Raw genomic sequence first — 14,403 nt, 5'->3', positions numbered from 1 at the left:
ATTCATTTAAAATAATGTGGCAAAAAAAGTATGTATAATTAGTATAATAAAAAAGTATAATTGCTGAAAAAATATTTTAAAAAATCCTTTAAAAAAAAAATCTCACTGAACCAAACTTTTGAATGGTACCGGTACTGTAATTTAGTACTGTATGTTTTTAAAAGTTAAAATTAGACTGTTTAAATGCTTCAATTGAATTTAGGAATCGCAGCATTATAATGTGCCGTATATAAACTAGATATTAATTTTGAGATTTGCAAAAGATTGCATTTAACGGTGTACATTTTTAGTGCTTTTAAAGATTAATATAACCAAGTAACCAAAATGTTTAAAAAAAGTAAATGAGCAAGAATTCTTATTATTAATTTTTTTTTAATTATCAGGCGATAACCGATATGGAACTGATATATCATGCACCCCTAAAAAACATCCAACATCTGACACAGGTTTGATTCTGGCTCGCAACACTCCCTGATCACCCTCTCTAAAGACCCTCTCTTGAGGAAAAGAAAACATCTGTCAAACCGGAAAAAGGGAAGCTGTTTGAAATGTGACAATCCTAAGCCGGGCACAGTCTGAGAGAGCTCTCGGAGCAAAGAACAGAAGGGTTATCGCTGCAGTGATGGTGTAGCCGGTCTCTGAGCTCTCGAGTCGTTTGTGTTGGGCCATCGCAGAGGGTCGCTGTTATCATCTCCACAGGCACTGACTGCCACTCCAGCAGATGAAATGGGTCACGGCTGGTAGACACAATCAATTATTAATACGGCCGCAGTCTGAGCCTCATCAGAGAAACATCCGCGACCGACTATTTCGCAATCAAGCAGTCTGTCTCTGGACGGCAGCCCACATGCTTGAAAACACTGAGCACTTCCTTATACATCTTCGACTATTCTATTGCAATAATGTGCAAAACAAATTTGTTCTGGCATCGAGACATTTACAGACATATTTTGAGCTAAAGTAAAAAAGAAAAAAAACGATAATCACGTCTGTGATAAATTGGAGTCATAACATTCTAATTAGCTCCGGTCTTCCGGTCGGATCATATCCTATGGCATAATGTTTACGGAACAGGATAGCAATAAGCGCCACTCTGTTATTTCTATTTGCTGCTCGCTTTCGATGCCAGTGCCTGATTGTGCAAACACTGAGTGCTGGCTGCAATCCAAAGAGTTTTTCACATTCCTACATAAACCTGTAAATTGAGTGAGGCAGCACAGAGCACTCAACCCTCTTCAAATTACAAACACTGTTGCAGGATTCCAGTACGGAAGAATGTGGAACGCAAGAACTGGACTTGCTATTTCGATCGCTTAATCAACGAGCTGCAAACTCACACCCTGTTCTTTTAGACAGCCATCAAAACCACAGTAATGAGCCATGTATGAAATATCTGTGGAATAACCCACTGACAAAAAGGGCATCAAAGCAGATCACACATGCATGTAGAGAACTGTGTGTCAATCCACAAGCTGCTCATAAGCGAAAGTCACTAAATGACTCCAGGGCTCACAACATTTCAAAATCGCTGCATTTAAGCTATTCACAGCATTAAATTTTGATAAATATGATATATATATATAAATACATATCTGTGTGTGTGTGTGTGTATGTATACATATACACTAGACTACTGTATATGTATGTGTATTATACAATAGTTAACAATTAAACTGGATCAAAAAAGTTGACTTAAGACAAGACCGTGTATTGTTTAAAAGTCATGTATAAAAAGTCAAATGTTGACTACTGTATACATGTATATGGTTATATATATATATATATATATATATATATATGTACATTTTGTAAAATTATTGTAATATTTTATCATAGAATTTTGTATATCACTACAATCATGGTGGAATAAAAGAATGTATATTGTTTTTTTTAACTGGTTCTTTAAAAATGAATGAATTGTCGAACAAACCATTTTGATAAAATGAATCGAAATTCAAGGCAAGCATGATTAACCATGATTATTTCCTTAATTTGATGTGACAAAAAACAGCAATGTAGCATTTTGCTACCGCTGCTTGCAGGAAAAATAAGCTTTCTTCCAGAAAAGCTACTATCTTTTTTTTTTTTTAAGCAATGACATATGTAGTTAAATTAGTAGCATGCTACTTTTGGCCAATGATGGCACACACATCACATCCAAAAACTGATTTTGTGATGGAAACATTCATAACACCCTCAAAGTGTTTGATCTTACCAGAAGTAGAACTTCACATGCTCCTGAATCAACACCCACGTCTCACCAAAGTCATCTGATTTCCACAGCTGCCAAATGGAAATTAAAAATAGAAAACAGAAAGAAAGAGAAGTCCTTAAGAGTCAGCAGTTTCTGGTATAACAATTCATATCTTTAAACATTTGTCATGAACCATGAAAATGACGTCTATTTACTTTATTTCCACAAATCAAAATTTGCTGCTTAGTGCAAAATTCAAAAGGGCAATCTCCACAAATAGCTAAAGGCTTAAATGGCACTGCCATTCATCTTATTAAACCTGGACACAAGATATATAAAATAGCCCAGGACTGAAGGAAAGCATTGGTGATCATACCTGTTTATTGGGGTGAGAACCGTCATAACCAAGGACCAGGTTAGGCCTCTTACTGTGCAGCAGTAAGTCTGTGGGCTTGAACAGGATGGAGAAACCCTGAACACTTTTACAAAAGTCAAAAGTGTTCCACAGGTAACCGTTCGTGGTGTCAGTAAATAGGTACTGCAAAGGAAAATCAGAAAAGACAAACAAAAAAAGTTAATTCAGCAAAAACAAAACAATTATAGGCAATAGTTCATCCCAAATAATTAAAATACTGTCATCAGATACTTAACCTAGGCCTGGTTTCAAAGACAGGGCTTAGATTAAGCCAGGATTAGGCCTTTTATAAACATGCCTTAGAAAAAAACATTACCGGTGTGCATCTTGAGACAAAACAATGGTACTGGCATATTTTAAGATATGTCAGTGCAAGTTGTTTTCAGTTCAAACATCCTTGTCTGTGAAACCAGGGGATTATGTTACAAATAAATAGTCTTAAAAAGGCCTCTATATTCCATACATTGAAAGTAGATAGTGGTTTATAATGGCAAACTCCAGAAAGCACAATAAAAGTAGTCCATATGACTCAATGTAAAAAATGTGCAATGTAAAATGACCAGAATATGGGCCTGTTGCCTGTATGTCTTAAAGGCCTAGAGTACACAATTCATATAGACTGTTTTTATGATGCTTTTTTGTCCTTTTATAACTTGGCATTATAAAGATCACCATCCACATTCATTGTGTGAAAAAGAGCAGCCTCTACATTCTGCTAAATGTCTTCTTTTGCTTTCCACATCATACAGGTTGGGAACATTAGGGTGATGTTTAACCTCTGTAGTGGTTGACGACACAACAGAAACTTATATTTATTTCAGGCAACTGGCACCACGAGAACATCAAAGCATTTTAAATATAGTATAAAAACAAACATATTGTTTACATTATGAATTATTCAGATTTTGCACTTCTGCCATTCTAATCTGCTTCCCTTCTCTTTGATCTTTCATTTAAGAGCCTTCCCTATAAACTTTGTCCTCTCCATGGCCTGGTTATGGAAGCAGGGCACTTTCTCTCTCCAGATTCAGAGGCAATGAGGACTGGGACTGAAACAGAAACACTCGACTTAAAAAGAAACCTAATGCTGTACAGAAATATGAAAGAAAAAGTGGAAAGAGAAGAAAGAGAAAGTAGAGCATATGATCTCCAGCATTAACCGTGACCATCATCAGACTATATGTGACACAATTTACCATTTAGAGAAGTAATAACACACCTCTTCTCAACAAGCCAAATGATTTCATTAGTTAATAGTTAAGATACATTACAATTAATAATTATATTCAATAATATAATAGTTAAAAAAGTAAAAACAGAAATAATGTTACTGTTAATTATTCATATTATTATATAATAATAGTTACTAAAATAAAGTGAATACTATATTAATTGAGTATACTATTATTATACTAATTAATTATATTAATTACTATATATATTAATATTAATGTTATCATTAGTCAATAGTGAATCATTAGAAAATCCAATCACACTTGCAACTCAAAGCCACTATAAAGAGATCGATCAAATAAACAGGTCCAGTATGTCTTCAAGGACTATCAGCTCATTATTTACAGTTATTCAGTTATGCATTAAATATTCCACAACAAACCGCACAAGCACCTAGACAATATCTCTATTAATTATCCCATCTAACAACGAGTACTTTCCTACATGTGGACCGACGGTGCAAGTTACTCAGATAACTCGACATGGTAGCAGCACAGGGCTGTTTAATTACAAGAAGTTGTAAGCTTTGCAAATTACACTAGTAATGCTTTAGCTTCAATCCAAACAATGCAGCAGGAGCAAGCGGCAGCTGCAGTGCCAGCCACATCATTGACTCCAGATGAATGGTCACCGTCTGCTGCCGTCAGCCCCTGCAAAGACGCAATGCAGAGTCCCACAGCGGTTCTACCACATCCCATTCTGCAGCTCCCCACTCCAACTCCCATGAGCCTTTGCACCCCCGCAAAGTCTCAATGGAGCAGTCAGTTACGGTAGGTGGCAAGGGCAAAGACTAAGAATGCAGCTTGTATTTTTGCCCGGCCTTTGGAGTTGATCTCTTGGATAACACCATCTGTGGGTGTATACGTGATGGGAGTGGTGGAAGGTCACAGTTGCAGATGGTCAGGAAGCAGTTTGTGTGACAGCGGTCTTGTGTGACCTCGGCTTAAACTCACAAAGACAAGACAACTCAAGTATGTCACACTGATAGTTCAGCTAATGTCTCACACACTTACTCGTTTGTTGTCAGCAGGGCTGTGGTAAAACTGTGAGATGACCTGTTTCTTGTCCTCCTGGTCCCCAGACAGTTGAAATTTCTCTGATACGTCGGTGAAGGCGGTTCCATAGTCATAGGACACGTACACCTGTTAAATAAACACAATATCAAATTTCAACCTCATACACAGAAATTGTAGCTCTGGTCCAAAACCTTGTAAGCTGCCTTGTTGTTTACTGTCTGTCTACATAGGCTGCTGTCTTCTAAGTCAACATGGCAATTGAAATGAAACCTTTTCATGTGAGACTAATTTGGTACTTCCTTAGGGAGCAACTTCTTATGTCACAAAAATATCGCTTCATAAGTTAGCTCCAAATGAGAGACTGTTTACAACTGAATCCAATAGTTTGATGTTAGCATGTTGCTAAGCTAAAAATATATATCTCCTTTTGTCACAAAAATAGTGTTCCTTAAGTGAGCACTGAATCCAAGTTTGATATTAGAATGTTGCTAAGCTAATAGCTTGATATTCAAATAAATAACCATTCATACGGCTCAAAGATAATGCTCCGTGTGTGAAATGTGAGACTCTGCTTGCAATTGATTCCAATTCAGTTTGATAGTGTTGCTGAGCCTACAGTTTGATAATCAAATCTTTCTTAGGCAAAATAATCCAATTTAATTCGATTCAACTATGTTTATCAATATTTGTCAGTATTGGTTGTTTTTTCGTAATCAACATTTCTTTAGTAGCTTTTTTCGCAAGTTAGTTACATTTTTATTGTTATAATTATATTGTGAGCTGGTTTAGGTGGCATTATTGTTCTTTTACGATTTTGATTTTTTTTCTTTTATGATTCTTTTATAAAATTATTTTAGGAATGTACATTTTCCATGACAAATTCCCCTCCGAGGACAATAAAGTGAATAATATCATTTCATTTTATTTCATTCATGTCCACCACCTTGGTCGCAAAATTTCACAGATTGCATTTCAGTGCGTTCTGGGATTGTATTCTCCAAAGAGGATACATGTGAATCTGCTCGATTTTGGCTCAAAGAATGTAGCAGTTAATCTTATAAAAAATAAACCATCATCTCTGCTCATACAAGAAACTCGTTTGCATTTGGAGTTCTTTTTGCTTTGTCTTGTTTTTCACAAAGAACACCTGTAAAGCACTTTAGCACCCCATAAAGTATAACCGGACTACTTTCGTTCTCGCATTTTCTATTAGATAACATTTTACATAAAAGCTTTGCAATTATTGGAAATTTTGCAATTATTGCCATGCAGATAGAAAAATACCATTCAAGGTCACAAAACAGTCTTTCTAGGCTGTGAGTTACATCAGCGGGATTTAAGATGATATAATGAAAGTGCAGGGAACTGAAGAACAGAGGGAGGCCTTTCATCTGTATGACTCAGAGAGCACTAAAAAGTAAGGCTAAGCCGGTAGAGATATTCTTGGTACCTTACAGCATATAGTATATATATATATATATATATATATATATATATATATATATATATATATATATATATATATATATAGTGCCTTGCGAAAGTATTCAAACCCCTTCATTTTCATCAGACCAGAGAATATTGTTTCTCACAGTCTGAGAGAGTCCTTAAGGTGCTTTTTAGCAAATTCCAAGTGGGTTTTCATGCGTCTTCACTGAGGAGAGGCTTGAGTCTGGGCGCTCAAAGCCCAGATCTGTGGAGTGTTGCAGTGATGTTTGTCCTTCGGTAATGTTATCGTTATCGGCCCGATAAGAAAATTTGGCCAATATATTAAACCCGATAAATAATGTATTATTTCCTTAGAGCTTAGACACTTCAGATGTGCACTGTTCACCATGATGGTTTTGAATTGCTTGAAATATTATTGGAATACCTTCAAAAAAGGAAAATACAGTTACTGTATGTGCAGCACAAGTCTGTCATATCTGCTACATAAAATTATAACGAGAACATTAGAATTGTGTGCTTTTAAAGTTGTACTGTGTCATTTTTAGCGGCATCTAGCAGTGAGGTTGCGAACTGCAACCACCAGACGTTACGGTGGCCGACAGTAAAAGATGTCGTCTGAGACAGCAGAGAGTAGCCAGTTAAGCAAAGAGGTTTCTTTACAAAGATAAATTAAGAAATTAGGTTTACTTGATTATTCAGTAAAACGATATGTTATTGCGAATATTATTGTTACTTGTTCATCATTGTGTTAGTGTTTTATTCGCTGACTTTAGCTTGCTTCTTTGCACGGAGAACAACATAGTGAAGAAACGCGTTTGTTCGTTTAGGGCTACTGTAGAAGCATGTTGGCGTTTTGCATTTCAATGTAAGGGGACCCGCGGTGTATGTAGATAGAAATGCCTCATTCTAAGGTAATAAAAACATAACGGTTCATTATGTAACGTCTTTATACACCACTGAAAACATAGTTATATATATGATATTACATTTCTATCAACATATCCTCCTAAATATTACACAATGCACCTTTAAAGGTGAGACTTTTGTTTTTGTAATCAGTCTCAAAAGATATATAAAAAAAATTATTTTTATTTATCGGCCAATATATCGGTTATCGGCATTCAAAATAAAGAATTATCATTGTAGAAAAGGCCCCAAAGTTATGTCAGTTTTGCTTTTATTTAGTACTAATTATTTAGGATTCAGACCATATTGTGCTTTATGTTTCATGTTTACTCTCGTTTATTCAGTGCTTGTGACGGTAAAGCGCGCGCTGGTTTGTATAGTATATCTGACGTCGCACAGTTAGTATGCAGTACGATAGAGATAGTCGGTTGGTTGTCACACAGTTATTAGTATGCTGTAAGATAGAGATCGTCGGTCGGATGATATTTGTGAGGGACACTTTTCTTCAGAGTGTGCGTAAATGAGGAAAGTAAGTATATCTGCTGCATTACTCGTGATATTGTATTTCTTTGTCTGCTGTTATTTCTGCTATTTGCTATGGATGAGAGTTAGGAGTTTAAGGGTCGCTACGCGACCGTTGTGTTGATTATATCCATGTTCGTACGTTACTTTCTAGCTTCGGTCCATCTGATTCAGTACGTCGGGTCAAAATATGTCACAGCATCGTGTTTAGACATGATTATCCTTTACTATTTGTTGTTATGAATGTGTATTACTTTGGTTGAGCAAAAAGTGGCGTTAAATATTATTATCTGGGCCGCTATTGAGGCTTTGAAGTATTTTATAGACGACAGAAGGTTATATCTACGTTATTGGTAACTTAATGCATAGTAGGAAATCTGAGAATCCCATATAAGTGTTTGAATCCTTTCTCTCTTCTTACATTCTTAGTTTAAGAGATATATAGTCATATTCTGACTATTATTTATTTTATGTTTGTAATGTATATTAGTGCTTAAGGAGGAATGAGTGTATGCATGTTTCCTTTATTCATCTGTATTTTGTTTCTCTCTTTATAGAAACCACACACTCAAAATTACATTCACCCTCAATCTCACTCACACAAGAAAAAGCAAAGAATAAACGGAATAATAAGAACTTTCTCTCAGCTCTTCATTTCATACTCTGGAATATTTGGCCTTAAGTGGTGTTCTGGCCGACACATCTGAGTGAACCTGGTGATAAACCCAGAATTAGCACCTAGACTGAGCGTCTACCCATTATCTTCACTTCAATCATATCGGCCAAAATTTTAATATCGGTGCATCCCTAATGGTCACCACTCTAACCAAGACCCTTCTCCATCAATTGCTCAGTTTGGCAAGTAGGCCAGCTCTAGGAAGAATCCTGGTGGTTGTTCCAAACTTCTTCCACTAAGGATTATGAAGGCTACGTGCTTCTGTGAACCTTCAACGCAGCAGATTTTTTTTCATATAGTCTTCCCTAGGTCTGTGTCTTGATACAATCCTGTCTCTGAGCTCTAGGGGCAGTTCCTTTGACCTCATGGCTTGGTTTTTGCTCAGCTGTTAGACCTTTTATTGAGAGGTGCGTGTCTTTTCAAATCATACCCATTGAATTCCCCACAGGTTAACTCCACTCAAAGTGTAGTAACATCTACAAGCAAAATTGAAATGCTCCTGAGTGAAATATGGGTATGAATAATTATGCAATGTAATTATTTCAGCTTTTTATTTTTAATACATTTGCAAAGTTATCACAAATCAGTTTTTTGCTTTGCATGATGGTGTATAGAGTGTAGATTAATGTGAAAAAAGGTAAAGTAGTTAAACATAAGGCAGCGACATAAAACAAAATGTGAAAAAAAACCTAAGAGGTTAGAATACTTCGCAAGCCACTGTATATATGTAAAAAAAGGTTAAAAAAACTTTTTATATGATCTAGGATAAAAATTGTATACTTACGGAGCTGGTCTTGGGATCGGTGGCACCAACGCTGTCTCTGGCTAACGCTACTATGACGTTGCTCTTCTCTCCAGCCCAGTGGACAACCATCTGATTATGAGAATCGTTCAGGTTGGCCTGTGAATGCAAAAATATGATGAACAACTAATCGAAATGTAGCTGACTAGCTTTAAGTGAAATTTATTTAGCTGTGGTCAGACAAGTATCCAGGTTTCCACAGCACAAATCAAGCTGTCAAGGCATAACACATCACAACTCACTCAAAGCTGATTTTCAAAGACGTGTACCAGTTTCTGCTTCTCTCACTGGGTAATTTTCCACCATAGTCATACTGCATTTTTAATACCAGCTAAAATTAATCTGTATTTGACAAACTTGAGTTTGTTGGGTATATTGTTATTGTGTAGATTGTTATAAAACACTGCAGGTGTGTCTCTGGCACTTAAGGCGGACAGCCTTTGAGAAAACAAACATAACCTCAAATACAAACAGACAGAGCTGAAGCGAGCTGAGCTAGACCACAGCGGCAGGAAAACTGAAACTATAGGCTGCGGTGTCCCAATCTGATCTGCTGAACAAAGAAATGTCTCTCATCTTTTCATGTCCATCCCCCTCTACTCTTTCCACTAAGAACAGAACTCATCTTTAATTCAAACTTCTGCATGAGGACTATGGCATCCTCAAATGGGTTCTACTCCAATATCTCCTGTCAGACTTAAAAGAGAAGCTGCAAATGGTTGTTTATGTAAAGGAATAAAAAGCTCTAACACCACTTCTTTTCCTGTCTGAGGAACAAGTTGTGGATCATTGGCAAACAACAAGTTTACCTAACATTATAGAAAGGTCACATTATAGACTTACAACCAAAAGCAGCAGACATTCAAAAAACAATTTTTAAATACACATCATAGGCAAAAGAGGCATACTGATATTCATTTGGGAATTTTTTTTTTTTTGTAACGTACAAGCAGTGACTCCTCAAACGACCTCACCTTGAATGTACAGTCATATTTTTATTCACCATGACAAGGCAGTAAATCTCCCTGTCTTTTAGGCCTGCTTGGCAAGCAGCATGTTAGTACAACAGAGACTTTAGGAGACTGACAGAGCTGTTAAGAAATCTTAAAGCAGTGGTTTTACATATAGCCTCAAAGCACCAGGTTTATTTTACCTCTATTTATGAAATATGACAGCTGTATAATCCATATTTTTCCTAAAAGGCATTCAATTGAATTTAACTCGCATAATAAAGTATGTTACATTCAAAATGTAATGCGTAACAACATCTTTCGACAATGTGCCAGTGTATAACCGGTCCAACAAATTTTTTTTAAACTATTCAAAGTAGACGTATATTTGACTGCCACCAGTCAAACAACCAGTTCGTTGTTTGATCTAGTTGCCCGAAACTCGTACCATTGCTGTAAATGTTACAGTTTCATTTCTGCTTAAACAAACAGAACAATGTTTAGATGATACAGTTTAAGAATTTATGGAGTACTAGAAGCTGCACTTAAAAATAAAAAGAAGGAATCGATGATCAATTTATATAAAATATTTTTTTTTTTTACAAATTTTAATATTTACATTTAAAATGAATTAAATAACAATAAAATAATACATTGATAACTTTTAATGCAACCTTTAAATTTTTTATTCATTATCGGTAATTTGTTAATCAAGTAAAAAAAAAAAAAAGCCATTAGACAGGTTCATTGAACACACATGGTAAAACCCAATACACTTTTGACCAAATTAGCGTGTAGAAAATGTCAATTTGTACTTTGAATGGTTTATGGTTTACTGTTAGTTTTATAACAGCTGATTAATCTCTAAAAACAGTTTCGTTTTCATCTCATCAGTACTGTACGTGTAGAAGAGCTTTTCCCACCACCTTGCCAACAAACACTGTAAAAGAGCAAATGGTTGCAACCTGATCCATTTCAGCCTGGCAAACTCTTGGGTCTGCTTATTCAAAGAGAGTTAAATGCCTGTCTGCAACTTCTGGTTATCTTGCAAATTGACTTTCTGCTAATCTAACAGGGCCCTCTTTTATACGGACACCGTAATATCCTGAAAGCATCAACAGTAAGACAAGTGCAAATAACTTAATGTTCCTTCTCGCTAGATGAAAAAGCAATGAGAGACAGAAAAAATTAAATCATTTCATTTTTTTCATTGTTTCTTATGTATTATTCAGCAGGGAAACAGCAGGAAAGGAGGCAGAACGAGAGAGTGGAAGCACTAGAGCACCTTTCGCCCATCGCTGCAAGCAACGCGCAGCTTGAAACCATGACATCATCTCTGCAGCACTAACGTTTGGGCCAACAGTTCAACAATTTGCCTACCGGTTTCCTTCTGGCAACCAACCAATACGAATTTCACTATGAATATGGGTGAACCACACATTTAATAACACTGTGGCCGTAACCAAAGGAAAACCGATGAGTCATTATCCTGTTAAAGGCTTAAAGTACAGTTAAAGGACCGTTTCGTTATTGCAGAATGGTTAAGTTATGGGACCATTACAGCGATGTGTTATGCTAATGAATCAACATACTAAATCCATTCGCACATAGTAAATATACTGAAAAGAAAACTTTTCATTCTCCTTTGATATTCACATAAAACATTAATAAGTCGTCTTAAAACAATAATTGCTGACAAGAAATTATATTCGGTTCATCTATAATTTTCATGTTGGAAATTGTGTTTTAGGGTGTGTTCACACTTGCCAGGTTTGGTTTGACTAAAACAAACTCTGGTGCGATTGCTCTGTTAGTGCTGTTCATTTTAATAAATGTGAACGCTGCCTTCCTAACAAAAAGGTGGGTCTCGGCCCGCTTCAAAACAACCTGAAAGACTGAAATGTGAACGCAACACAGACCTTTTAACAAACCAAAAACAGGATTTGAGGTCACAAGATGCAACCATAAAATGGACAGAATGCTCAAGCATAACGTTTTTTTTTTCATTAGTTCTTTAATCGGTACAGTTCAGTAATCGCTGTCACCTTGCAGCAGATCTTTGTTTGTGTGTGCACAACGGAGAATTTCCTGCAGCAATTTTGACTCCTTTACACATTTTATAATCTCTTCACTAGTTCTCAGCTGGTAAAAATTCAATCACATGTACAACAAGCGCATTTATTCCAGCGCAAAAGCATTGTATTGTATGTTCCGTCATAAAATTAGTTTTCTTGTTTTGCATCTTTAGGTTTGATCTTAAAAATGACAGTGTGAACGGTCAACGCTAAGCGAACCAGAACTAAATGTATCATTTTCTTTTTTGGTCAGGCCCAAAAGAACCAAAACACAAGTGTGAATAGGCTACACTCTTAAAGGAACTACTATAAAAATGTAAGATTATATTACTCATGTGTCCATTTGGTTTCACCTCGAGTTTAATGCAAGAAGAAAACTTCAGGAAAACCGAAAGTAAACCAGCAGGCTGTTCAGACAAGTTCCAGTAATACTCCACTAATTATAAACATCTACACCGCCCTCCATCTTACTTCCCTAGGGTTTTAAACTTTATCACAGAAAACAAAACTAAAATACTCTCCCAGTAAGGCTGCTTAAATGTCGTACGTGTTTGAACAGGAATACTGTTGAATTAGGGTCATTTGCATCATTATTATTTTTTTACATCAGGAAGGCACATAATCCAAATACAAAAAAATATATATTATATTGTTTTACCATGGCATACTGTAAAAAACAAATATTACCAAATAAGATTAAATACTGACTTTACATGACTCATGAAGTAAGTCAAGTCTCATTTAGATTCTGGGTAGTACTCTATGGTTATGATTCTGCATTATACTTACACATAAAACAAAAATTGCATTTGCTTGCCAGCAGTTTACTTAACGTGGCTTAATATACAAGGAAACAGAATGGAATCTTGTTTTGAATGTATAACATTCTTCTAAGAACAAGTATTGCTTAATCAGGGCTGGGTCAAAAATTTGAAATATTTCCCATGAAATTATGAAAGACTTCTTTCAATTTATTCAACAAGAATAAATGTATAACCAAATATGTCAAATAATAAAAAATAAAAAGTAGATGGGATTTTTTGGATTAAAGGCTTTTTTTTTTTTTTTTACACAATAAAAACACCCATTGCTGGAAAGTTCGCCAAGGCATTTGCCTTCAAGTGCTGCTCTTGGGGTCTGGCACTGAACTGCATATTTATGATAATGATTCTGTCACAATTCTCTAAACTTGGTGAGTAATTGTCTGTCACAACAGGTCTGCAAAGACAACAACAAAAAGACCCTTTAAGACAGAGTATATCCTTGTCTTGGCAGAGCTGGGGACTTTTTCTAGGTTACTTGAATAGACAAAAAGAGTGGATTGATGTCTGTTACTTCTTACCTAACACTGCTTTTCCCGATGTGCCAAAAACAACACATAAACCAAAAGGTCTGAAAGAGAGAAGGAAGGAAGGGGGGGGGCACAGATACGAGATCTTAATTGGAACATCTGAGGGGGTAATTCACCTCATTTCAACTGCTATGGACTACATCCAGGACACTAATAACACTTCATAGAGGATTTCCTGTACACGCTACAGGGTGAAAAGGGGAAAAGTCACTAATCTTAGTGGCTGCCCAGTGCCCACTGCTTCGACTGCATAAGCATTAGAGAAGAATTATAAAACAGTACAATACCCTCCTTAGAGTTTGACTTTTTGAGAATTTTTTAGATTGCATCGCCACAAGTGAGACAACACCTCATAGCTTGGATAATAACATTGCATGCTGTGGTACATAAGTGTTCTGAGGTCATGATCTGAAGTCAGCGAGGCTTTTGCAAAAACCCAATATCTGTACGCTACCAATCCTGTTGACAACGACTGTTTTCCAGACAACATTCAGTGGTTTGACCCATTCAAGGTCTCAAAAGCACAATTGAAAAGCAAAACTAGGAACTGTTGCATGGCTGACCTAACAAACATCTCGAAGCAAAACGCTTGAGGGGGTGAAATGTTTGGTTGGGAAATATCCCAGCAAGACTGTGTAACCTCTCTGGTTGCTTGCGTAATAAAGCTGCATCCTGATGGTAAACAAACAAAGAAACACTGTGTCATACTTGGAGTCTGCTTCTAATTCAGAAGACACTGGCATTAAGCATAAACCCTTCAGTGTAAAAACAAACAACATTAGTTAGTTTAGTTAGTTGTCAAAAACACTTACCT

General features: G+C 36.2%; 1 protein-coding gene across 1 annotated transcript in view; it reads right to left on the bottom strand.

Moving 5' to 3' along the window:
- The window catches only part of sorl1 (sortilin-related receptor, L(DLR class) A repeats containing), a 53,338-nt gene that overhangs the window by 37,777 nt on the left and 1,158 nt on the right, over positions 1-14,403 (bottom strand). The window contains exons 2-5 of the mRNA XM_079610902.1: positions 9,196-9,312; positions 4,856-4,984; positions 2,571-2,732; positions 2,216-2,283 (exon numbers count right to left, since the gene is read on the bottom strand). Of these exons, the coding sequence (XP_079467028.1) occupies positions 2,216-2,283; positions 2,571-2,732; positions 4,856-4,984; positions 9,196-9,312 (476 nt within the window). The remainder of the gene's footprint in view (positions 1-2,215; positions 2,284-2,570; positions 2,733-4,855; positions 4,985-9,195; positions 9,313-14,403) is intronic.

This window comes from Phoxinus phoxinus (assembly GCF_949152265.1).
Source record: "Phoxinus phoxinus genome assembly, chromosome: 4".
Lineage (NCBI taxonomy): Eukaryota > Metazoa > Chordata > Actinopteri > Cypriniformes > Leuciscidae > Phoxinus > Phoxinus phoxinus.
This window is presented reverse-complemented; position numbering and strand designations above follow the sequence as displayed.